We start from the raw sequence: 25,061 nt of genomic DNA on the forward strand, positions 1-25,061 counted from the left end.
CAAATAAAGCTTGGAACTAATTGCATTTGCACTTGTTGTGCGATATTTCTATGTTGGAAATTATATGGACACGAGTGCTGCGGACCAGACGAGTCACGAATGCGAAATTTACTTTACTTTAGTTTTCAATATACCCTGTAATTACAGCAAATATATAGAGAAAGGGTATTCAATCTATAGATATAGATATAGATATAGATATAGATATAGATATAGATATAGATATAGATATAGATATAGATATAGATATAGATATAGATATAGATATAGATATAGATATAGATATAGATATAGATATAGATATAGATATAGATATAGATAATATAGATATAGATATAGATATAGATATAGATATAGATATAGATATAGATATAGATATAGATATAGATATAGATATAGATATAGATATAGATATAGATATATATATAGATATAGATATAGATATAGATATAGATATAGATATAGATATAGATGGATATAGAGTTAAATTACAGGGTATTCGTTTGCCATACTCCGTCACCTACTTAAGCAAATAAAACTAGTTGATTCTGCGATGTTTTTGCGTTTCGAGACACGTCATTTATCATTTATCAGAGGCCTTTTAGCGTTCGGCTTAATTGACTTCTTCTGCAGTGCAGAAATTGTTGTGCCCATAGACTGGCACAGAAAAGAACTTTTGAAGTCAACCATCAGACAGCAGCCAGCGGGCATCGGGCAGCGGGCATCGGGAAGCAGGCATCAGGCATCATCTTTTAAGCAGCTATGTGTTATGGCCAATACCAATTGGCCATAGTGCGGAACATTTTGCTTCATTACGTCAAACCATTTCGAGTCTTAGCCATGGAGCGAGCAGCGATCGCTCGCTGGCTAGCTGGCACTGCAGAACCGTTTTAATTAGATGTAACCATAATAAATCAACAACAACTACAACGAATGTGTGTGTGTGTCGAAGCGTGAGCCCAGGACACTTTTTTTGTTCCCATAAGCCACAAGACAAATGACGAGTGCAAGACCAAAGAACAACAGCAGCGAGACCGAGAGGAGAGAGGAGAGAGAAATTCTCTGGCATTCCCCAAGTTGTTGCTGGCATTATGTAATGGCAGCTGTGCAACAGTTGAGCAACAGCTGAGCAAATGAGCACTTGACATGCGAGACTCCACTTTGCAAACTCAAAATATTCACACAAAACTCTGGCAGCAAGTTCACGAGCTTCGTGAAGCTTGAATCCTTCAAACAGTTAGGTTTTTGGCGGGGCCAAATATTATAATAGATGGGTATATTAAGTGGGATAACTGGGAAATAATTGATTCTAGTCTGAGAAGAATTGTTCAGGAGAGATGAGAATACTTTTGGCAATGCAGCTAATTTATGGGTACTTGAAAAGGTTTAGGGGTGTGGCAGAAAGGAGAATAGAGAAATTAGATTGTATCCAGAGTTTAGGAAACAAATAAGAGTGAAAGAGACAGAGAGAGAGAGAGAGAGAGAGAGAGACAGAGAGAGGGAGAGAATAAAGACAGCTAAGAAAATGACAGATTTGGAGATATATATAAATAGAGAGGGAGAGTGAGTCAGAGAGTGAGAGAGAAATTGAGTGAGATAGAGAGAGAGGGGAGAGAGCGAAAGGGAGATTGCAGGATATACAGAGAGAAAGAGACTGAGAGAAAGAGAGAGAGAATGAGAGAGGGAGCTAGAGAGATACATAAAGGAAAAGAAAGAGACACATAGAATGAAAAAGAAAGAGAGACAGAAACAGATGGAGTAAGAGAGAGGGTGACAGAGAGATAAAAATGTAAAGAGAGATATTGAAATAATGAGAGAAGAGGGAGAAGGAGAAAACGAATGGGGAATATACCTAAGTATACTTAAAATCAGTTTGAAGGAGATTGATAAGGAGAAATAGATGATGGCAAATAAAGACTCATAAAACGTGAGAGAGAGAGAGAGAGAGAGAGAGAGAGGGAGAGAGAGAGAGGGGGGGGGGAGAGAGGGGGAGAGAGAGAGAGAGAGAGAGGGAGAGAGAGAAATGGAAAGTTGTAGACAGGGACATTTACGAAATTGAAAAGAAACAATGAGAAGGTATAACGAGAGATTTTATTGTATAATCCAAACTGGAACTGGACTCTATTTGCCTTTGCAGCCATGAAAATATTCGACTGCCTTGTAACTGGCTTCAGTTTAGTTTACATTTCAGCTCTTAAATATTGAATTCTCATGGCATTTTTTACTGTAGTCATACGTGTGCATATAGAGAAAGAAAATCACAGACAAAGTGGCTAAGATAAGATCATATGAGATCAGCAGTGCATCAGTAGCAGCAGCTTCTTTTGGCCAATGCCCGGTTGAATAGTTCGATTCAATGGCCAAATGAGATGATCCTCAGGGCGCCAGCGAATCAGTTAGATGGTTCGTTTAATGGCGGGCAATTGCGATTTGATTTGGTGGCATCTAATGACACAGATTATGCAACGATATAAGCCAATGATATGGACTAGTTTAGGCCAAAGTGCGCTTGTCGTTCGTGTTGTTGCTGTTGTTGTTGTTGTTGCTTTGTTTTTGGCTTCAAGCTGAGGCTTAACCCACATTCGTGAGGCGCGTTGCCAGCTACCATTTGACAAACGCCTCAGCAAACGCCAAATGCAAATTGCAGTCAGTCGTTGGCTTACTCTCGCTCTATCCCTCTCTTTCTCTCTCACACACTCTCTCTCTCTCTCTCTCTTACTCTCTCTGTAAGCCTGTCTGCTCCTGTGCTCATGCAATTTTCTTGTTGAAACCCTACAACATTGCACTTGGACTTGGACTTGGACTTGAACTTGCGAATTTGCTGGTCGCAGCAGCAGCAGCAACAGCAGCAGCAGCAACACCAACGCCAACAGCAATCAGCGGCAAGTGAATGAGCTTAAATTGTCCATGGCCGTGCGAGAGAGATAGAAAGAGAGAGAGAGAGGGGGGCAGCTAGCTAAGTTGGGTCTGCAGCTGCATTAGCCGCAGCGCTTAGATGATGGTTGGCTGGCTGGCTGGCTGGCTGGTTGCCTGACTTGCCAGATTGTTGCATGTTGCTGCCTCAATGCCCTCAGTACGTTATTATGCGGCTGTTATTGTTGCAACTAGTTGCTGTTGTTGTTGTCTGGTCGCTCGTCTGTGGAGCATCAAGGCACTGGGGCAGCGAGGCATCAAGTTCGCAACGGGCGACAGCCACAGCACGCATACCCCAACGATTGCTGCTGCTAGAGAGAGAGCGAGAGCGAGAGCGAGAGCGAGAGAGAGACAACGACTAAGACGGATGCAGAGCAACCGCAGTTACTTTGGCTAACACACACACACACACACACTCAGCCTCACACACACAAGCGAACTGCATAGACGACAAGCCTCAATTAAGTTGCAATTGCCGTTGTTGTTGTTGTTGTTGTTGTTGTTCTAGTTGTTGTTGTTGCTGCTGTTTGGCGTTGGCGGCGTAGGAATTTTGCTCGCTGCTGCCCACGCGTTGCTGCTGTTGCTGCTGTTGCTGCTGCCAGTTGCTGCTGCTGATAAAGTCCAAAATGATGTACTACCTTCTGCTGGTGGCTTGCTGGCTTGTGTCTCAGCTTTAAGCAGCAGCAGCAGCAGCAGCAGCAGCAGCAGCGCAGAGCAGGAGCGCAGCGCGGTTGACTTCAAGGGGCCCAACAGATCAACACAGTTATATAACAATAATAATTATAATCATAATTATCATTTAAATGGACTATAGAAAAGCTATAAACTAAACCATATATAGATATATATTAAGATAATATTAAGGGAAATGTATATGATATATGATATGAGGATCAATAGGACAAATGATCTGTTATAATACACAGGTAGATGAACGGATACATAGATATATACATATGTATATATAGATAGGTGATAGGAGTATATCAGATATGTAGGATAGATAGAAAACAAATAAATGGATAGTTTAATATATGGCATATATCCTATAGATATATCCATAGATAAATGCATATAATTTGATCATAGCGTATGTCTCTTTAGATTGAAATATGTATGTTATATAATATAGTAGATGGATATAGAAAATAAGCCTGAGAGGATCTCCAACACTTCTCGAGATATCAATCTTTGAATATGTATATTGACATCGCTCTAGATAGTTAGATCGTAAGCCTGTCCAATTGATTCTGAGCTCTCACTCTCACTCTCAACCTCCTCCTCATAGCCCTCCTCGTTCTCACAGGCGTCAAGGCGCTGTGTAATGTCGTGGAACAGATCGTCACAGTACTGTTCCAGCTCCTCGACTTCCAGCTCGAACTCACGTATCTCATAGTTCAGCTGGCGACAGCTCAGAAAAGTTCTAAAGATACCGCCCTTGTATGCGAAGTGAGATTTAACGATGCGTCTGGCATCAAACTTGCGGACCTTCCTCTTTTCATAAACAGCGCAGCGCCTATTACAAAGAGGCAGGTCCTTGACCACCTTCAGGAACCATTCCTTACATTGTTGCATGACATCGACCAGTTTGCGAACACGTCGATTCTCCTGGCACATCTGACGCCGCATCTTGCTGAGCAGCGTGCGCACCAGACGGTAGTTGCAGAGCAGCTCATCGATCTCGCATTGCAGACGATGGTGGGCGTGCTTTAGATTGCGCACCCCAAGCTCCTCCTCAGGGCTGAGGACAATGTGGAACGGCTCGTCCATGGGCAGCTCGTTTGCGGCCAGCTGTTGCTCATACGCACTCAGTACCCTCTTGACCTTCCTGGTAATGCACTTCTTGAACTGAATGACGCCCAGCTCGGGCACAGGCGTACCCGACGACGAGTCCTGCTCGGTAGTGGCGTAGCTCATATCGGAGCCCCGCGCATAGTCCTGACGGTGCTTGATGGCCAATTGCATGTGCTCGATGCGGCGTATTAGGCAATCTATTTCACCGACTAGCTTCAAGGTGCGTTCCTCGTCATCGGTGCGATCCATGCTCAATGGATGATCCAGGCTCAGTTCTTGCTCCTCCTCGCCGCTGGCGGTAGTGAAGCTGACCTCTTCGTCATAGTGAAAGATCTCGATTTTGCGACATCTGATGCGATGGGTCAGCAGATCCATATAATCAATGGGAATCTTGTCGCAGTTAGCCATCTGCGCAATCAACTTATCCCGAGAGTCCTCAAGTACCACCGCCATTTTGCCTATGCACCGTGCTCTCTCTCTCTCCTCTCGTCTCTATCTAGATAAATGCGTTTATATTGATTCTAAGCCACTTCAATTGCAATAAGAAGCGCGTTGTGTGCTTCAACTATGACTGAAATTTATTTGTGTTGTGATTCGTAAACTTGTTCCACGTCAAATGACTTCGACTAGTGCCCCGCTCGACTGCTCAGCTCGAATTTTCGGGTGGCTAGATCACAGTTTTTTTTGAGTACGCTCCTGTGCTTTCACTACTGGCGGGCTGATAAGAAAATTTATGGTTAGTCTGTTGCTGTGGCGGCATAATTGCGCACCCACATTCACATGAAGAGCCACGGGCCTTCGGGCCTCGCCATGCTTTGGCGTGTGTCTCAGCTTCGGGTCGAGTTGGTCCGAGCGGTGTCCGCCTCTACACGCCGTCCTCTGCTGCATCCATCTGTTCCATCTCTTTGGCAGTTGACTTTGTTTACCCGCAAGTTGCAATTTTCTGCGAAACCATCAGCCGCAGAATTGCTTTCTGCTGCCGTCTGCTGATAAGTCCCGCTTCTGTAGCAGCTCTCTCGCTGTCTGTCTCCCTCTCACCCGCTCTGACTACTTTGTTTTCCTTCTTTTCTTTTTTTACCAGCTCCCATCTAGTAGTGCTAGCATTTGTGGCATTGCAATTGGGCATCGGCTGAGGTTCGAGATTTACTTTGGCTTTGACTTTGACTTTGGCTCTTGCTAATTGCTTTTCAAGATTTCGGGGCTAGGGCGAACGACAACGAGTGCCCGCAGTGTTGTATAATAATGTAATGTGCTACTCCTTGGGCCACTGTGCAGATCTCTGTTGACAGGCTTTTAAATGCCCGATCGCGCTGTCACACTGCGGAATTTCGCAGGCCCACTGCAAGCCCAGTGCCAGAGCTGGCCAAACGGGGTCACTCCTCGCCCCGCCTGCCCCACGGCTCTGCCAGCTCCGGCGTTGAGTGACTGTTGTCTGCACGTCACATCGGCCACACTTCTCTCTTTGCCATAGGCTACGACTTTTTTTTTTTTTTTCGGTAATGAATTGAGTTGCTAGAGCTGCTGTTTGAGCTGGCTTGCGGAGGTACACAAAATTCATGTGGGTTGCGCCTCTTAAGAGATTGTCAGCTGCATTATGCGAATGCTAATTGAAAAATCTGTGCAGCATAAAAACCACAGACCGAGCAGGAATAATGACTCGGGTGATAGACAAGCGGAGATTAAGAGCTGGGAAAATTTAACGTCCCTAAACGAGCCTATGCCTTGACTAAGTTAACTAAGATCGATTCGAAACTGTGAGCTAACTAAGCTAGAAGTTAGTTGGCTCTCGCCGGATTGAGGAATTAGTTGATATTGTGAGCAGGAATCGATTGCCTAGGCTGGAAGTAAGCATCGACTCGAACGGTGTTTGAGCGGGGACTAAGAGATGAGAGAATAGGAGCTTAATGTATGATTGATTAGGGATCGGAGCATAGTCTAAGGTCTGTCGAGGAATCCAGAATGAGTTTATAAAGGACTAATCCAGCAACGAGAGTTAGCTTGATATTCGAGCAGAGACAGCGATGGGAACTGTCTCTTGAGTTGAGTAGAGACAAGACGAGTTAGGACTCGTCATTTGGGAAGGGTCTAGGATAAGGATAAAGAGTTGAGCTGAGCTTCTAAGCTGAAAGTTAGATTAGGTGCTTAGCAAAACTCTGCGGCTCAGCTGGACTTGTGAGCATAAAGAGTTGTTAGATAAGCAACTACGCGTTCTGCCGAGACAGGCAGGAGCATGGCGCCTAGGCAGTCGGAGGTAAAGAGTTGGTGCACGTGTGGGAACTTGGAACACTCTAGCAGCGCTTGACTATGGAACTCAGTGGACAGCTAAAGTAAGACGTAAGGCGGAATACAGGTACTTAGACTGGGTTGAGCTCAGGGACAGCAACAAAGACTTGGCTTAGGGAGGTACTAAGTTTAAAATGTTATGGCAATGTCAACTAACATGATTTGTTTCTTGCGGGCAATGGAAGGCAAACTGCCAACTCATTGTCCGTCCGATAGTGTTGAGCTGTACTTTTGGGTTCTCACTAATTTGTGCAGAGGCTTCTTTCCAGTTCGTGGGTAAAAGACCGACCCAATGGCCAGGGGAAAGGTGACGAATGCGAGACGAGAGAAAAAAAGGTAGAACTGTACCGCTAAAGCGGCTAATCACATCATGGCACCACAACAGACCCCACCCAGTGCACAGTGCCCAGTGCACAGTGCCCAGTGCTCAGAGCTTAGAGCTTGTGAACTGCCACAGCGATCGCTGGTCATGCAGGAAGTTCAAGTGCGAGAGAGAAATGCCCAATGACATGTGCGATTGTGAGTTATGTACTCACAAGCCGCTGGCAGTGGCAGTGGCAGTGGCAGTGGCTGTGGCAAGTCCCAGAGACCCCACCAGGTTCAGCTCGACGGCGATGGGCAAATAGAAAAAGCGAGTAGCTAAATGCAATATACATTAGATATACTTAGAACGAGGCTGTAGAAAATTACGATTTATGTAACAAGTCGAAGAATCTGAGCGCACTTATTTCCGCATCTACAGCTGGCAAAAAAATGGCCAAGGAAAGAAAAGCAAGGCAAAGAAAAGATTATACATATATATATATATGTATATAAATAAATATAGAAAAAAAGTACAGATGGGTCGGCGGAGTGGGGAGATGTTGAATCGCTCGTAATAGTCGGTAAGTCAGTCATTCATTCAGACAGATTGACTTTGAGACGGATAGACGCAATAGACAGTCACAGTCGTCGTCGAGTCAGTTATTAAATGTGACCATAAAAGCGACAGAGGGAGAGAGAGAGAGAGAACGATAGAGAGGGAGATGAGAAATAGAGAAAAACAATACAGAATCCCAAACACAAGACACAAACGCTGCAGATCGTAGCTAAAGTTATTACATAACAGGCCGACAGAGCTGCAGCTACAGCTGGGTGCTGACTGGAGCGATGAGGGAGCCGGGCTGAGCTGAGGCGGCTAAGGCGGTAAGACTTATAAAAATCATAGCACTGCGCGAAGCGTAAAAGCAAAGAATTATAATTTTCCAATCAACTGATAAATTTTTAATGATGCAACTGGCGACGATGCAACGATGACGATCGACTTAGATGCTGGCATCGAGAGAAGCTAGCACCACGGCCAGAGGGCAGGGGCGGTTCAGTGTGTATAGTGCGAAAGACCTGAGGAAAATGTTGTTCAAAGTGCATGCTGGAATTTTTCGACGCTGCCTCATCGCATTCGCCGTGGCATTGGACATGTGTAAGAAGCATTCCCATAGGTGTGATTGCTGGCGCGCAAGAACAAGTAAAACACCAAATTACTGTTACTGGGCATTACACACACACACAAACACACAGGGAGAGAGGTCGGGTGGAAGAGGCAACTCTCTAATGCACTTGGCTGCAGGCCATTGGCATTGGGCTTTTGTGACTCTCGTTGCGGACCACAGAGTCGCCGTGATCGATGATGAGCTGATGATGCGGTTGACTGCCTTCAGAGTGCAGCCGTCGAGCAGAGCCTCAGATGCTGGCACTACCGACCGACACTGACTCTCCAAGCTCAGCTCCACACACTCGCCTCACCAATGTCCAACTGCCCAACTGTCCAACTGTCTAATGTCCCTCGTCCGCTGTCCGTTGTCCGTTGTCAGTTGTCGCTTTCGCACTTGCTTAGCCCGACGACTGTCCACGACACATTTCTCATGCAAATAACAAACACCGCCTTGCCGCTGCTACTGCTGCCACGGCCTGGGCTATTGACTTGCCCCATCTCGATGGTCGATGGTCGATGGTCGATGGATATGCAAGAAAGGTGCTTGTCCACACAATATCTGCTACATTATGCATTAGTTACTTGGCTAAATACTCTCCGAAGGGAAGCCGGCTAAAATCACGGCGGGCGCCGAGAGAAGAGTAGAGCAGAGGTGAGCTAGCTGTTAGGTTGAGTATGGAAAGTCGAGGCATGCCTAAATCAATTTCTATTTTAGTTTAACTGATATGGATACTTGACAGAACTATGAAATAATTTTATGATATATTGAGGACTATGATTTGTTTAAAGTTATTCAAATGCTGAGGGAGGACAGCTGGACAGCTTGTGGGAGGACAGATGGAGAGGCGGAAGAAAGGATAGCCGCAGGTAGGACGGATAGACGAAAAGGCGGATATAAAGGACAAAAGGAAGCATAGATGGTCCATTGGACGGACGGACTAAAGGAAAGACAGAAGAACAGACGGATATACGGACAGCAGGAAGGACAAATAACTAGAATTACGGAAAGACGGATGGATGGGAGGACGGACAGACAAAAGACCAACAGACGGATGACGCATACAGACTGCAGAAAGGAAGAAAAGACGGGCAGAAAAATGGAAAGATGCTCGGAAGAATGGAAAGACGGAAATGGCATTCTAGGCCTATAGGCTTTAGGATAGAGTTAACGGCAATCTTTCATCCAGATTCTCATCACTCATTAATTAGATCAATCTAACTTTAACACAGTGGAACTACTAAGGGACAAAGTTATGAGCAGGATAATGATATTACGCTCATGACTGAATCTACTGTATAAAACAGAATTTGTTATCCATGCAAGCTCATTTCAACTAGTCCTCATTGATCGTTTTCTCCCCCTATCTCACTCTCTCTCTCTCTCTCTCTCTCTCTCCCTCTGTCTGTCTGCTTGAAAGCTAATTTGCCATTTGATTTCGGCAGGAAAATCGGCAATTTTCTTTGTATTGAAATAATGGCATGTGGGTCAAGCGCGGCCTTGCGGTACAACGTCTGCAAAGGAAGAGTCATTGCTGGCACCAAATATGATAAATGAATTGAGTTGAGCTGCTGTTGTTGTTGTTATTGCTGAGGCAAGTTGGCCAGACCCTCGAGTGGTGCGAATGGCCATTAGACATAAGAAAAGGAACAACTTTTACGCGAGTCACAAGGCGACGCGAGGCGACAGACAGGAGACACCGTAAGACAATCACCTGGGCGCGAGTTGAGTTGTTGCTGTTGTTGTTGGTGTTGCACGATGCCATTAGATGGCCAAGATGATCTTGGCCAAGTTAGTGCGCGTAGCCGATGGCCAATTGAGCTGCGCATATTTAAGCGCAAAATACGACAGTTATTATTATTGTTGTTGCCGCTGTTGTTGTTGTTGTTGTTGTGCGAGGATTGCTGTGATTGCAATTGCAATTGCCGATCATCGAAGCGCAATCAATTAATTGACAAAGCACATTGATGGAAGAACCAAGATGATTCCAACTAACAGCCGATCAACGTTTTTTTTTATTCTCATTCGCTTGAGCTGCATCTTCTTCTTCTTCTTCTTCTTCTGCTGTAGCAACGTATCGAAGCGCTGGGCTGCTGTAGGTAATTGAAAAATAAAAGAAAATGCGCGAAAATCGCAACGCATTAGTCGAACAGCCCATGGGCGAGCGACCGCATCGGGGCGGGGCGGGGCGGTGTGGAGCGGTGCGGTGCGGTAGAGGCGTGCGAACAATTTGGCCGACGCGTCGATTCGTTGCGCCTTTTGCGAGCGAGACTTGAGCATGGCCAGCTCGATTCGATTCTCATTCGTGTTGTTGTTGTTGTTGTTGCTGCTTTCGTACTCCATTGGCCATTTGCATTTTAGCAATTTGTATGCGTGCAGCGCACGGAGCGCGGCATGAAATACGCTTTGACCATTTGGCGCCTGCTCGCTCAGACACCTGAGACACCTGAGACGTTGCGATTGGCGAGTCTGCGAAGTGCCTGGCCTCTGGCTGGCTGGCTGCCTAGCTGGCTGGCTGCCTGGCCAAGGCAGACGCTGCACGATCTACCAAATGAAAATATAAACTTTAAATTTCCTTATTAAATAACGGTCAACAATACTGGGCACATATGTATGTCTGTGCATGTCTATGTGTGTGTTTAGACCATAAGCCTAGACTGAGGTGCTGCAGGTGCTTTCCATATTGCATTACCAGCAAACAGACAACAACAACACAAACTGTTCAATGCTTCACTGAGAAACGATTCACAATTGTTGTTAGATGGCCAACGTGTCATAGCTCAGCCATGTTCGCATATAAATCAGTTTTGCATGAGATGTTTTTTTCCCCCCTCTCTTAACATGTTGGTCTAGGACCCAATGCCTGATCAATTGGCAAAGCGAGTTTTTATCATTTCTATTAGTCTCTTTATTTTGTTAAATTACTAACATGAGATAAGATATATATAATATTTTCTAAATTTTTTAAAATATTTTCTATAGTATTTAAAATATTTTCTAAATTTTTTTTAATTTGTTCTAAAATATTTAGAATATTTTCTAAAATATTTTAAATTTTTTCTAAAATATTTTAAATATTTTCTAAAATATTTTAAATATTTTCTAAAATATTTTAAATATTTTCTAAAATATTTTAAATATTGTCTAAAATATTTTAAATATTTTCTAAAATATTTTAAATTTTTTCTAAAATATTAAAAATATTTTCCAAAATATTTAGAATATTTTCTAAAATATTTAAAATATTTTGCAAAGTATTTTATTTATTTTTTATTTATTTTTATACTGTATACCATCATTATATCATTATATTATATTTGCAGACATAATATCCCCAACGAGCTGTTGCTTTTTAGACAATACAATTTATTTATTTATTTATTAGAAATTATAATTAATATTTTTTTAAAACTGACTTCATTTTTTAAGCATTAGTAGGGTTTTACAATTCTATTTTCTAGCTTATCCAAGTTTGGTTCTAGTTTTGACAACAATTAATAAAAATGATTATTATATATTAATATTAATAGCTCCTGTAATTTATTTTCATTTACGAATTAATCACCTGTTCTAGCTCTCCAGTTGGATCATCATCATTTTTATTGGCAGCTGCTTAGAAATGCCGCGAGAGTAGTAAAAATTCTTTCGAGAGCGTTTCGCTGTTCATGTTAACATACTGGAAATATATGTAAATTGATTAATTTTTATGGACTCTTCTACTGAAAGAGTTTGGCATGCGTCACTCAATATTATTGACAATATGCTTTTCGATTCGTCCATTGTCCGTTGTATTTTAACGTAGATTTTCTTTTCTCTTCGAGTTGATTGAATTAATTTTGGTTTGTTTTTGTTTTCAGTTTCTTCTCTCGCCATTGTTGTTGCTGTTGTTGTTATTTGTTGCCCAATTAGGATTCTCTATAGAAAGCCAATGAGTTTATTTTATTTGATTGACTTTTAATGAACACCATGCCGCCCCTCGCCCTCTGTCCGCTCCATCCCTCCATCTCTCTGTCGCACTCTCATTGTGTAGCTCGAAGATGTATGGGATGCCATTTCGATTCCATTACCCTAAAAGTTTCCAATATGTATTCGTGTTGCTGTTCCATTGGGCCATTGTGTTAACAATTTTTATAGATTTTTAATTGGTCCAAATGTGAGTTTTCAGAGTTTTTGTTTTGTTCCTTGGCCCGAAGCCGTGCAGCAAGGTCGTCAGACCTTTTAGGTGTCGCCCATTCATTTGCATAGCCAATCCAATGCTCTCGGTGAGATGGTCCCGTACGTGGGCCCTAATGAGCTTCTGTTTCGATACGAAACTTGCTAAATCTTCAAATTAAACAAATGCAAAGACTGCAGTTAAATGTCAACTTTGATTTGACTTTATGTAACTTTTAATCTGTTCTATTTTAGAAACCCGACATCGAAGCGAGAGCGACCTAACTCTTTAGATGGTCTTGGATATCGGTTTCGTGCGTAGATATCTTGTATTGATAATCATAATATGATATCAAACACAGATTATATAGATGTTGTATAATTGATAAGATGAAACGACATGAGTTTTGAGCTATTCAAGAGGCCAATGCAATGTTTGCTTGGTAATCTGATCTTAATCTGATTTGCATGGTCATAGAAGATGGAGAACGAGGAGGAGAATGGACTAAGAGGAGGAGAGACAAAGAAAAAGGAAGGCAGTTGGAGATGGAGAGAGACAGACAGAGAGAGAACGAGAGAGAGAGATAGAGAGAGAGAAAGAGAGAGAGAGATAGAAAGAGAGTGAGAAAGAGAGAGAGAGTGAGAGAAAGAGAAATGGAGAGAGGCAGAAAGAGAATGAGATGAAGAGAACGAGAGCAAAGAGTGGGAAAAAGAGGGAGAGAAAGAACGATAGAGGGACAGAACGAGAGAGAGAGAATGAGAGAGAGGGAGAACGAGAGAGAGAACTCAATGAAGTGATAGGAAGAGCATAAGAAGCTATGACAAAGAAAGAAAGAGAGGAAAATAATGAATGATAGAGACTGACTGGGGAGGAGGGGGAGAGAGAAATAGACTGTAGAAAAAAGAGCGAGAAGGGTGAAAGAAATAAAGTGGGAAATATAGAGAAAGTCAGTAAAGAAGAGGGCAGCCAACTTCAACAGAGTGACAAATAAGAGAAAAATATATAACAAAAGCAATGAAAAATACATCGTGAGATATAGCTATAGATTTGAATAATTAATTGAAAATAAACTGTATTTGGTAAGGCCAGCTTTAACTCCAATTTATTGCAGTCAGTGCATAATATCAACAGTATTTACTCTATGACAGCGTGAAGCAGTTTCCATATTATCGAAACCAATACGCTTTCCATGATGAATGGTAGAGAAATATGAAGTTATGTAAGAGAATTCTAGATTCCGTGTGATTTCCCATGATTATCCAGCTGATATTTCGCCAGCCAATGCCACAATACAAACTCAAGCAGAGTGCGAACATCCGTTTCCCATGAGGAAGCGATTCGCGGTATTCCGTTTCAAAAGCATCTGCAGAAGCGCCGCCAACCGTTGTCTTTCACGGTCCCTTCGTCTTTCATTCCTCCTTTTTTGGCGTTATTTCTAACCCAAAACAAGCGGCATAAAATGGATGTATGTATGTATATACAATATATATATATATAAATTTATATAGATGGCTCCGCCCTACTCCACTTGCGAAACGAACAAAAGAGGGAAGAGTTTCCTCTGAGCGAGACAGGTTTTGGATTCGGTTTCCCAGGGCAACCCTTTCGAGCTGTTGAGCACCCTATGTAGTGCTGCTGCTGCTGCTGCTGCTGCTGTCTATCACAAATCTGTCACGAGGGTTGCTAGCGCATCGACATCAGGTGAGCAGTGTTCTACCTGCTGCTGCTGCTACTCCTCCTCCTCCTCCTCCTCGTCCTTCTCCTTCTGCTGAATGGAAATGCAATGCAAAGTTGCTGCTCTGCGCCCATCGATCAACACAATTTGATTCGCATTTGTGTGGGAACGCAGCACAGGTGCTGTTTCCAACTCGTAGAGCTGCCAACTAGCTGGAAATTTGATACAGACAGCTGCCGACTGACGATTGCTGCCGCCTCTCTACATATTAGATATGTTGCAAATATTTGCCTAATCTTGAGTGGAAGCTGAGCTGATGCATTTCCTCTCGAATTTCCTTTTGGGTTTTCAGATTTCGACAAAAAGTCGCTGGTCATAATTAAGAACATGTTATGAGCGAACGGCAGCAGCAGCAGCAACAACAACAACAACTTATGTGAGCTGCATGACAACAGCAGCAACAACAACAACAACAGCAACAACAACAACAATAACAAAGACAACAACCGCAATAATGACAATCGCACAAATCAACAAATCACGATCAGCGGCAGCCACACAGAACTCACGACTTCTGCTGCCCAAAATTCTGAAAACAAAAAGAAAAAAAAGAGTCTAAGAACGAACAGCGCAGATGAGTTAAGCTCCCATTGATCAAAGACATTCTAATGCCCTTTATTAGTTAGTTCGAGTCAAACGATGAAGAACGAGTTTCAGTTGCAGCTCTCTTCATTTCCATTGCTGATAAGAAATCAGAAATTTCCAGATGAATATAATTATAATATTAGAGGGTCAAATCTAATTTTGCTTACAGATATAATACTTTTTTGTAGGAAAATGGATTAAATATATTAACAAATTGAATTTAGCTCCATTAATATTTTAATATTAGAAATTCTTAAGCTACAACAAATAAATAATTTTAAATATAACAATTATTAATGTGTAATATATTTCATAAATGATATAATTTTTTAAATGAGAAACCAATTTAGCAATATTATTATTTATATGCTGTCTAAGCTTTTAAACTATTATTGATTGATTGGAACATAAATTCATCAAATTTCTCGTCATTCCTAATACATACACTCATGATGAAAATAATAGGTACACTTCGAAAAATTGAGTTTAGTTTAGCAAAATATTTTTTCTACTGCCCTAAACATTAAAATTTTAATGCACGTTTCTGTTTGAGTATATATAAATGAAAATAAATAAAGTTACCATCAATTTTTTTTTTTCAAATATATTAAAAATTAATTAGTTATGACAGAATCTCTAAAAAAAATCTGGTGTACCTAATATTTTCATCATGAGTGTATGTATAAGTGCATATATTAAAAAATAAATAAAATCAAATAAAAAACACACTAAAACATTATACAATTTATCGTCATTCATATTAGAAATTTTTTATAAATATATTTTATATACATATAAGCTTATAGATATTATTAAAAAAGTGAAATAATATTAAAATGAATGAATAATGAATAAAATTGATTTCTTACAGATGAAATTTAGATCAAATTTAGTATGAACAAAGGCAACGCAAGGGACGCTAAGCTGATGAGGCGCACTGTATGTGCCCGTATATTTTTTAATATAACTATAATACATGCCTACTTATAATATTTAAACCTCAACAACCTATGCTGTTTACTACTCTCGTCAAAATGAGAGTATTTTAATCAAATTTGAGCACACGTCAGCTCAAGCTGAGACGTAAGTAGGCTGCATGTAGCAACTGCTTCGCTACCAGCAGCAACAACAACAATTCAGCTTGAATGAACAGTGCCAATTCTCCTCACGCCCCCCTCAAGAACTTCTGGCTGACTTTATCAGTCAGCTTGAGCATCGTCTGTCCCTTTGTTGGTCTCTTCATTTGTCCGCATTATCCAGCTGCAAGTTGCAAGTTGGCTAATGTTTCGAGCAAACATTCGACTGGAGCGCGCATGCTTCAGTAGCTAACAAGACTGTCTGTCTGTCTGTCTCTCTGTCGCACACAAAATTGTGGCCAAAATGTGTAGGCAATTTGTCAATATGCTATGACGACAACGGCAGCAACAGCAACAGCAGCAGCAACTACAAACTGGCAGCAGCAGCAGCAGCAGCAGCAACATTATTGACATTAGGGCACCTGTTTGTTTGCCAACATAAAACTATGATTACCGTTGTTGTTGTTGTTGTTGTTGTTGCTATAGCCATTGTCATAGTTGCTGGCAGCACGCGTACGTACGACTCACACACACACACACACACATACACACACACCTGCACATGTGCACAACTCGTGACTGAGTCAAAAGACGCCAGCGTCGAGTCGCAGCCAACGTTAATCATAGACAAAATAAAAGCCATGGCAAAACGTAAAGAGTGCCCAAGTGAAAGAGCCAAATGCTAGGCCAAGTTGTAGCTATCGCTGTTGTTGTTGCTTTTTTTAGGTTTTTGGTCAATGAACAAGAAAAATGGATTTTCACGGTTACATGCGTCGCGTACACACACACACACACATACATAACATGCATATGACATGTTGCCAAGAAGCAATAACAACAGCAGCAGCAACATGAGCTCTAGAAATTTTCTTGAGCAAGTTCGTTGCCTAAGTCTTTCGTTTGCCGCAGTTGCAAAAAGCTGCGCAACGGTTGGCTTAAGCCACAGCTGACATGTCGAATATAAAAGTAATATGATAGCCAATTTTCGATAGATATATTGCTGTGAGGAATGTGTATAATTTTGATCATGATTTATATAGTAATAATATAAGTATATAATAAGAATTAAAAAATAAAATTTATTTCATCTGAGGAATTTTTTCTTTTTTTTTATTAAGCTTGGCTTACCACGAAATAGAAAATAATTATATATAAATAAGACATATAAATATATATGGGTATATATATATATCTCTACAGGAATGGAGCTAGCCATAGCGATATATATATATAGATTTATAGTTAAAGCCTAAGTCGGCTTGTCATTATCCGGCATTTCTTTCTTCATAAATTTCTAAGTATATTTTTAATTTTTAATTATTTTTTTTTTAGCCATTTTCAACGTCTCAGTTTTTTGGGTACTACTAATATAGATATGAAGTGACTTAGCTTGAAAATCGAACTCACTCATGATATTTTATATATATATAATCTTAATATATATATATAATCTTAATATATATATATAATCTTAATCTTATATATAATTTTAATGAATTTCTGAATAATTTCTATTCTTTCTGTAGCAGCGTTTCACGTTTCTTATATAGATAAGAAGCAGCTTACTCTAATCTATCTAACTTATTCGGGCATTATCTTTGATCTAGTCTAAATGGATTTCGAAATGTTTCTATACCTTATTTAGCATTTCTGTTTGTCTGCTAGGCTCTCGATGCGCTGTTCGCGAATCGAAATTCAAATCGTTTCGCAGCCCTTGGGAAACGACAAGAGACGTAAATGAGATCTCTGGGGTGTCTAAACAAAATGCACTTCCTCTCGGCAGTGGCGCTGCCTGAATCCCTAACGAATTCCCACGCTGAATGCTAACTGTTGTTGTTATTGTTGTTGTTTCTATTGAAAATGGGCGTTAGGCTATACGCCCTCGCTTGAAGAGCAACCTATGAGCATTACGATTATGGCTATTATGATTAACAGCAGGTAGGAAAATAGAGGGTAGACCAGGTAGGCAGCCAGCGAGTGCGGCATGCGCCCTGGCTGACAGGACTCCACGCTTATCTCACAGACAGATAGATGAATAGATGGATAAAGAGTGGAACTGTCATTCGGCTGTCGCCTGACACTTTGTGCTCGTCCTTGATCCTTGAACCTTTGAATTGTCACCTTTTCTCTTCCATCCACTTGCACTTTCACTTTTGCTCACGCTTATCGCCTAGTCTGCTTAATCCCTCAAATCCCTCAATACCTATAAAATGCACAAAAATGCTGCTAAATTGCAATTGTTCGAGTCGAGCCGATGTCCTAATGAGTCCATCAGCGTCTTCTAATGAGTTCAGCATTGTTGTAGGCACCCGAAACGACGAATAGACAAACGGATAGGCATAGAGATAGACGGACCCCCCACAGTTTCACAGTTCCACAGCTCCCGAGTTCCAGAGTTCCGTTCGTAAGCAAAGTTGTTCGCTTCGTTAAGCGGAAGCAGCTTTGACGGCATTAAACGCATATGGAAATTATCATTCAAGTTTTCAACGAAATATTACACGGCTCAGCGACCGTCTTAACACTCCACCCGCACCTCGGACCGGACAGCTACCTGCACCGCCTCCGCCTCTCAGCCACAAATCGTTTTGTAGCCGGGTGGCTGAGCTGTTAGTTCTTGGAATTGGCTCGAAATGCGTTTAGCATAAACGAAAATAAAAACTATCGACGCTTCTTTAATTAAGCTGTCGACAGGGGGCGGCGAGCGCTAGCTTCTGGCGATGGCATTTACATATTAGAGATGAGCGTGCGATGTGCTCGTGCCTGGTTAGATATATGATATATTTTATAGTGGACAAGCGGTTAATCGGTCTGATATTCTGGGAATCGTATGGTACTCATTTAGTTGTTGTTTATCTCAGCTAATTATATTCTCATCTCTGTTAGCTGGAAATAAATCTGTTCAGATCTCTTCTTGTGAGCCACTCAATCAGTCGATTGATGAGCTACTAAATCCTTCAGTCAATTACTCAGTCAATCACAGAACCATCAAGTACATCTAGTGCTTATCTTCCTATATAAAATTTCGAGTTTTTAAGTCGGTCAATCAGTCGATTGATGAGCTACAAAGTTCATCAATCAATCACTCAGTCAATCACGGAACCAACAAATACATCACATGCTTATCTTCCTATATAAAATTTGAAGCTTTTAGGTAGTTCAATCAGTCGATTGATGAGCTACTAAATCCATCAATCAATCACTCAGTCAATCACAGAACCATCAAGTATATATATATATATATATATACATATATATTATATATATATACATAAGCATTAGATAGCTTATTTTCCTACATAAAATTTCGAGTTTTTAAGTCAGTCAATTAGCTGAATGGTGAGCTAGTAAATCCATCAATCAATCACTCAGTCAATCACAGAACCGACATCAAATGCTTATAGTATATAACATTTTGAGTTTGAGTCGCTCAATCAGCCGATTGATGAGTTACTTAATCGTTGAATCAATGAGTCAATCGATCAATCATAGATCTAAATCTACATCGCCGCAATTCTTTAGACAATAGCTGGATAAATCGCGCAGTCAGCCGATTGAAGAGTTACTTCAATGACCAATCAAACAATCAGTCAATCATAAGACATCATCAGGCAATCTGCTGAAACTCTGTTCTAGTGATGAGCCCCTGTTCAATCAATTAATTAGCACGTCAATCATAAAACAACAACCGCCAAGAGCTCAGCACTAGCTATGGGCAACTGGCTCAATCATTGCATTAAACAATCTGTCGATCTGATTCTCAGTCTGACTAAAAACGAAACACGAAAACCATAAAACAGAAATGTGTTGAAAATCAGTTTTACGCGCTGACAAGTTGGGCATGTGGTGGGCATACGATTTGCTCTACTCGTTCCGCTGCACACGTGCACCGTCTTGGCATGGCCAGCTCCACTACTGTTGCACCCACTGGAGCCCCGCTCCGCTCCACTCAACTGAGCTCAGCTCAGCTCAGACTGCGCTGTTGTCCAGCTGAGAGAGGCGTACGCAGTCTTGTCGTGACCCAGTGAGCAGCAGATGACAACTTTGTGTGCATAATTAATGTACTTAAGCAGCAGCAACCACTCCGAGAAGCATATTTAATAACTTGTTTATAGACGCAGGCATTGGCATGGGGCATTCATCAAGTGGTTTTGACCACAAAGCTTAATAGGGCACGTGCCCTGCTTGTTAGGCCAAGCGGCCAAATGGCCGCCTCTTGTGGTTGATGTTGTTGCTGCAGCTGCTGCTGTTGCTGTTGTTGCTGCTGCTACTGCAATGGTCAAGCATAGCACGCAGCATGCCGTTAGATCTAAGCTCAACTGTACCCAAATGCACATATACATACATATGTATGTACGTTGGTATATGCATGCAGAGAGGCGGGGAAAAGGGAGGACCTGAACAAGATGGCATTGGACGAAAAGCCAAAGTCAAGTCGGAGCCTTCGCCTAATGCAGCCGATGAAGTTATTAAAACTAGTTGTGAACGGCAGTTAAAAATCAAAACAAGATGCAACCAAAAACACAGAGAAATGCAATTGCTAATGCTGCTGCTGCATTTGTGACTATTGCTGATGCAGCTGCTGTTGCTGTTGCTGTTGCTGCTGTTGGAGATTGTGGCGTCGCATGTGGAGCAGCTGCAGCTACAGCGGCTGGCGGCTGGCGGCTGGCTCTCTGTTGGCTGCCTGCACGTTGTCTTTCAAGTATTTGTCAATTAGATTTTTAATTGCTGAAATATGAATGTAGGCGCAACAGCCATAGCAACAATAACAACAGCAACGGCAACGCATTTGCCATGACTTTGACGTTGACAGCAGCAACAGCAACAGCAGCAGCAGCAACAGCAACAACAACAGCAGCAAAAACATCAACAATGTTCTCAAGCTGCTTTTTTTTAGATACCCTTACGGCGGGTATTGCAATTGTCCTATGAATCGTGTGTAAAGCAAATGTAGCTGTCAGTCACCTGGTTCTTTACTCAGTCCGTCAATCAATAAACCTCTTCAATCTGCAGGGCAGTCAATCAATCAGTTTTTTAGTCGGTCAATCAGCAGACTGGGCCATTAGTTTATAGTCGATTGTACGATTTTAAGTGAGTCAAAATATTGTTTTATCAGTTGGCAAATCTGCCAGCTTTCAGTCAATCATTGAGTCCAACAATGCATGCTATGGTCTATTTATCAATCATCAATCTTTAGCTGCCAAATACATTACTTAGTATATCAATCAGTCTTCAAATCAATTATCAAACATCGGTCAACAAATCATTTATCAATCAATCTTCAAATCTATTAATCTTTGAATCATTCATTCGAATAATCAGTTAGTTTAATAAATCAATTATTTCTCAGTAAACCAATCACTCAATCAGTCTTGATTCGCTCAGTCAGTCAATCATTTATAGAGATCTCCAATGTTTAATAATCCCCATCAGTCAGCTAGTCAATCAGTCATTCGTATATCATTCAATTAGTTATTGAATCAATTTGATATTTAAAGCGAGTTGATTGATCAGCTAAACAATGCTTCAATCATTCATTGAAGCATCATTGATTGAGTCTTGGTTACTCGGTCAATCAAACAGTCATTCAAACAGTTTCTCAACAGTACAATAAACAATTTTCAATTTTAAGGGGGATTCAATGAACTCATGTAAATCAATCTCTCTCTCTCTTTCCCTCTCTCTCTTTCTCTCTCTCTTTCTCTCTCTCTCTTTCTCTCTCTCTCTCTCTTTCTCTCTCTCTCTCCATAAGTAGATAATACTTTTATCATATGTGATAGAGTATTTTATTTTCGTTGGCCTATTCTGGATATTTTGCAGTCTTGGTTCAGCCTGTTTTGCCTGTTGTAAACTTGTTGCGACTGTTGAAGACGACGTCGACGACGACGATTATTAAATGCAACTTAGATCAGATCAGCTGCAGCAGAAACAGCCACAGCAGCAGCAGCAATGGCAACGACAGCGACAGCAGCGAACTCGATTAAATCGAAATGCAATGCTTCTTGGAGCTTAGGCCTCTCTCCACTCCCCACAGCGCTCTCAGATGTTTAAGGCCAGGCGCGTATAGAGTTAAGATGAATCGCGTGCCTGGCAACTGCGACTAGCTGAAATATTATTATTATGCTTTGGCTAAAAGTGAATGATTGCCGCAGCTGCAACAACAAGCAACTGTAACGCACAGCAGCACAGCAGCAGCAGCAGCAGCAGCAGCAGCAGCAGCAATGCAACATTGGCAGCATGATGCGCCTCGATAGACGACAATAGATTACGAGAAAGAGATAGAGAAACAGAGAAAGAGAGAGAGAGAGAGAGAGAGCACAGACAAAAAAATATAGTCTGCTGTCGCTTTGCTAATTTACGAGCAATAGTTGCTGCTGTTGCAACTTGCAACTGCAATTGTTGTTGTTGCAATCTAATTAGCGACATTGCGCATACGCCACGTGTGTCTTGGCCTGCTCAGCTTCGCATCATATTAGCCTTATATGTTTGCATAGTTAACTGTTAGATGCACAAATAGACAGACTCAGAGACGAAGCGAGAGAGAGAGAGAGAGAGAGAGAGAGAGAGAGAGAGATAGCTAGATAGCAGCAACAAGCACTTGCCGCACGGTCGACTCGCTGGCAACGTGCCTCGTTAGTTGCAGTCGCTGCTGTCGTGCTAGCCATGGACCTTGGCCATGGCCACAGCAGCAACAGCAACAGCAGCAACAGCAGCAACAGCAGCAGCACCAGCAGCAACATAAACTCTGCTGCAGCCAGTTGCTGGCCTTGCTTTGGACAGCTTGTTGCATATGTCAAGTCAAGCAACAACAACAACAACAACAACAACTAGCTGGAACAAACACCTGCAAAATGGTTTTGCCGCATCTTTCCACCCAAGTATGAAAAGTCGTTTACCAATGCGAGCAACTAAACATCTAACCATCCATCTACATATATATTATGACTGTGCCCCATCGCCCGGCATTAGCTATTTGAGATTCCTTTCTCTTTTCCAAACACGCAAGCCAAATATCTCAATACATTTCAAAAGTGTGAATTGTCTGGAAGCAGCGAACAGCATCGAGAACCGAACACAAAAGCGTATCAAATGGCGCAAGAATACCCTGGAAGAGCAGAGACGTTGGGGTGTTGCGTGTGTGCTAGGCATATATGTACATATATACCTTGTATTTATCATGCAATCCATAAAGACCTATCTAACAGCTCTTTAACATGATGTTAGGCTACTAGAATATGATAGTCATCTAAGAGCTATCCAAATATGGCCTGAGAAGTACTTGTTAATAGGTATATACGGCTGCATGACATTACAGAGCAATAACATATGTTACAGACAATTAACGCTAAGTGTAAAGATATGTTATTAACAGTCGAATAATCAGGCATACCAATTACAAATACGCTATTGAGAGCGTATTTAACAGAGTAGGCAGAGAAATGTTACTGCCAATAACAGCTGTTTAACAGAGCAAAGCCTAGAAGCATCCCATTTCTATCATGACTCCAAGCAGGCTCTCCACTGCTTCTAATCAAGCCAAAACCACTTAAAACTCTAATAGCAGACAGCTAACATATCCCTTATATAAAATGTTATCAAAACTTGCTTAACTAACATCAGCTTGGCACAAGCTAACCAGACAACAAAATTATTAATTATTGAGACTTAACAGCCCTTTAACAGCACATGTCAGCTGTTACGTTAACATTAACAGGGCAGCTACTCGATGAGCCAATGAACTCAGGCAACTCCTCCGCCCCGCCCAAAAATCTTTCACCTAGCATCTCTCATATAAGCATAGAAGTTGGGGGCGTGGCAGACGGTCAGATGGTCAGATGAATTGGATTGGCTGTTATCTTGTGCATAACATGCCGTTCATAATTCAAGCATTTGTCATTTTGTATTCAAATATTATTTTGTCGACTGCTGTGACATTTGCATTTCAATTGATTCGTTCGAGTGTTGAACTTTAGCGCGAGCCAAGCGATTGAAGAAGCATCGTTCACAATCCACGATTCACTCTATTCACTGTGCATACTGCTCACATTCATATTCAGTTTTTTTTTCTGGGCTTTTCACACCTTCCACCGTCTGCTAACGAGAGGCAGCCGATAAAGATATCAGTTTCGTATGGCACCTGCTTTTGGTATATGTTTACTCTACATCTACCATACGATATATTGAACCAATGCGATATGTGCAGACGATGGACGACAAAGTTCTTTATTCTCAGGTTCTCAGCCCTTCTTCTTGGGCTCCGAGGTCTTGGTAGCTTTTGACACTTTCGAAAAATTCGTTAGCAGTGATTTGCATAATTTCACAGTAAATTCCTAATTCTAATCTATGCCGGCAGTTGGAATATCAACGCCCCAACTCCCAGACCCAATAGAACAGATCCGAATAGAACTGAGACGAGCGGCAAGCTCGCCTGTCTATGTATATTTATGTTTGATACTTAATCGCTAATAAATACACGTTCGTATTTCAAAAAACACACACACACACACTCACACGCACACACAGATGAATTTAAATAAATTTGAAAGGGCCCCAAGAGTCGCAGCCGAAGAGCAGCGCTACGAAAAGTTATTCAGCTGCTGTGCGACTCCTGTGGCGTTTATTTGTTCGAAATCAAAACATTTCTCACTCTCTACCAGCTCGTATATTATATGAATTTAGATTTTTTTTTTTTTTTTTTTTTTTTACCCATTTACATAGCTTAAAAATATTTTTCACACCTATCAATCGATTATAAATGGGCTGCACGATTATTAACTCGAGACGGCGCTGGAGGAAACGCCTCTGTCTTAAATGCGCTTGACAACCTAATCGAAACCTAATCAATTCATACGAAAAGATACTGGGGGGAGATTTATAGATATCTAAATACATATCAAATTATATATTTATCAATGTTTAATGTTTCTTAATAACGATATACATATATAATAATAGATATATATGCTATAGGTATTATCTGAATACGATCTATAATGAAAGATCGCAGTTGAAGTGTTTATCTATTTTCTATATATATATTAACTAAATTCTTCATT

The 25,061-nt window shown here is 41.4% G+C and overlaps 2 protein-coding genes across 2 annotated transcripts in view; both read right to left on the bottom strand.

The window, feature by feature from the left end:
- LOC115564589 (uncharacterized) overlaps positions 1-25,061 on the bottom strand; it is a 181,097-nt gene that overhangs the window by 82,106 nt on the left and 73,930 nt on the right. The gene's annotated exons all lie outside the window — the stretch shown is intronic.
- LOC108655680 (uncharacterized) lies at positions 4,006-5,358 on the bottom strand. The gene has a single exon (XM_030389485.2). It carries the CDS (start codon positions 5,158-5,160, stop codon positions 4,129-4,131), a length of 1,032 nt encoding a protein of 343 aa, XP_030245345.1. The 5' UTR covers positions 5,161-5,358; the 3' UTR covers positions 4,006-4,128.

The sequence above is a fragment of the Drosophila navojoa genome, chromosome X (assembly GCF_054131105.1).
Source record: "Drosophila navojoa isolate 15081-1374.11 chromosome X, UAZ_NAV_1.0, whole genome shotgun sequence".
Classification (NCBI taxonomy): Eukaryota; Metazoa; Arthropoda; class Insecta; order Diptera; family Drosophilidae; genus Drosophila; species Drosophila navojoa.

Excerpts from the sequence above, each read along its gene's own strand:
- LOC108655680 (XM_030389485.2), bottom strand. The coding sequence starts at position 5,160 with ATGGCGGTGGTACTTGAGGACTCTCGGGATAAGTTGATTGCGCAGATG.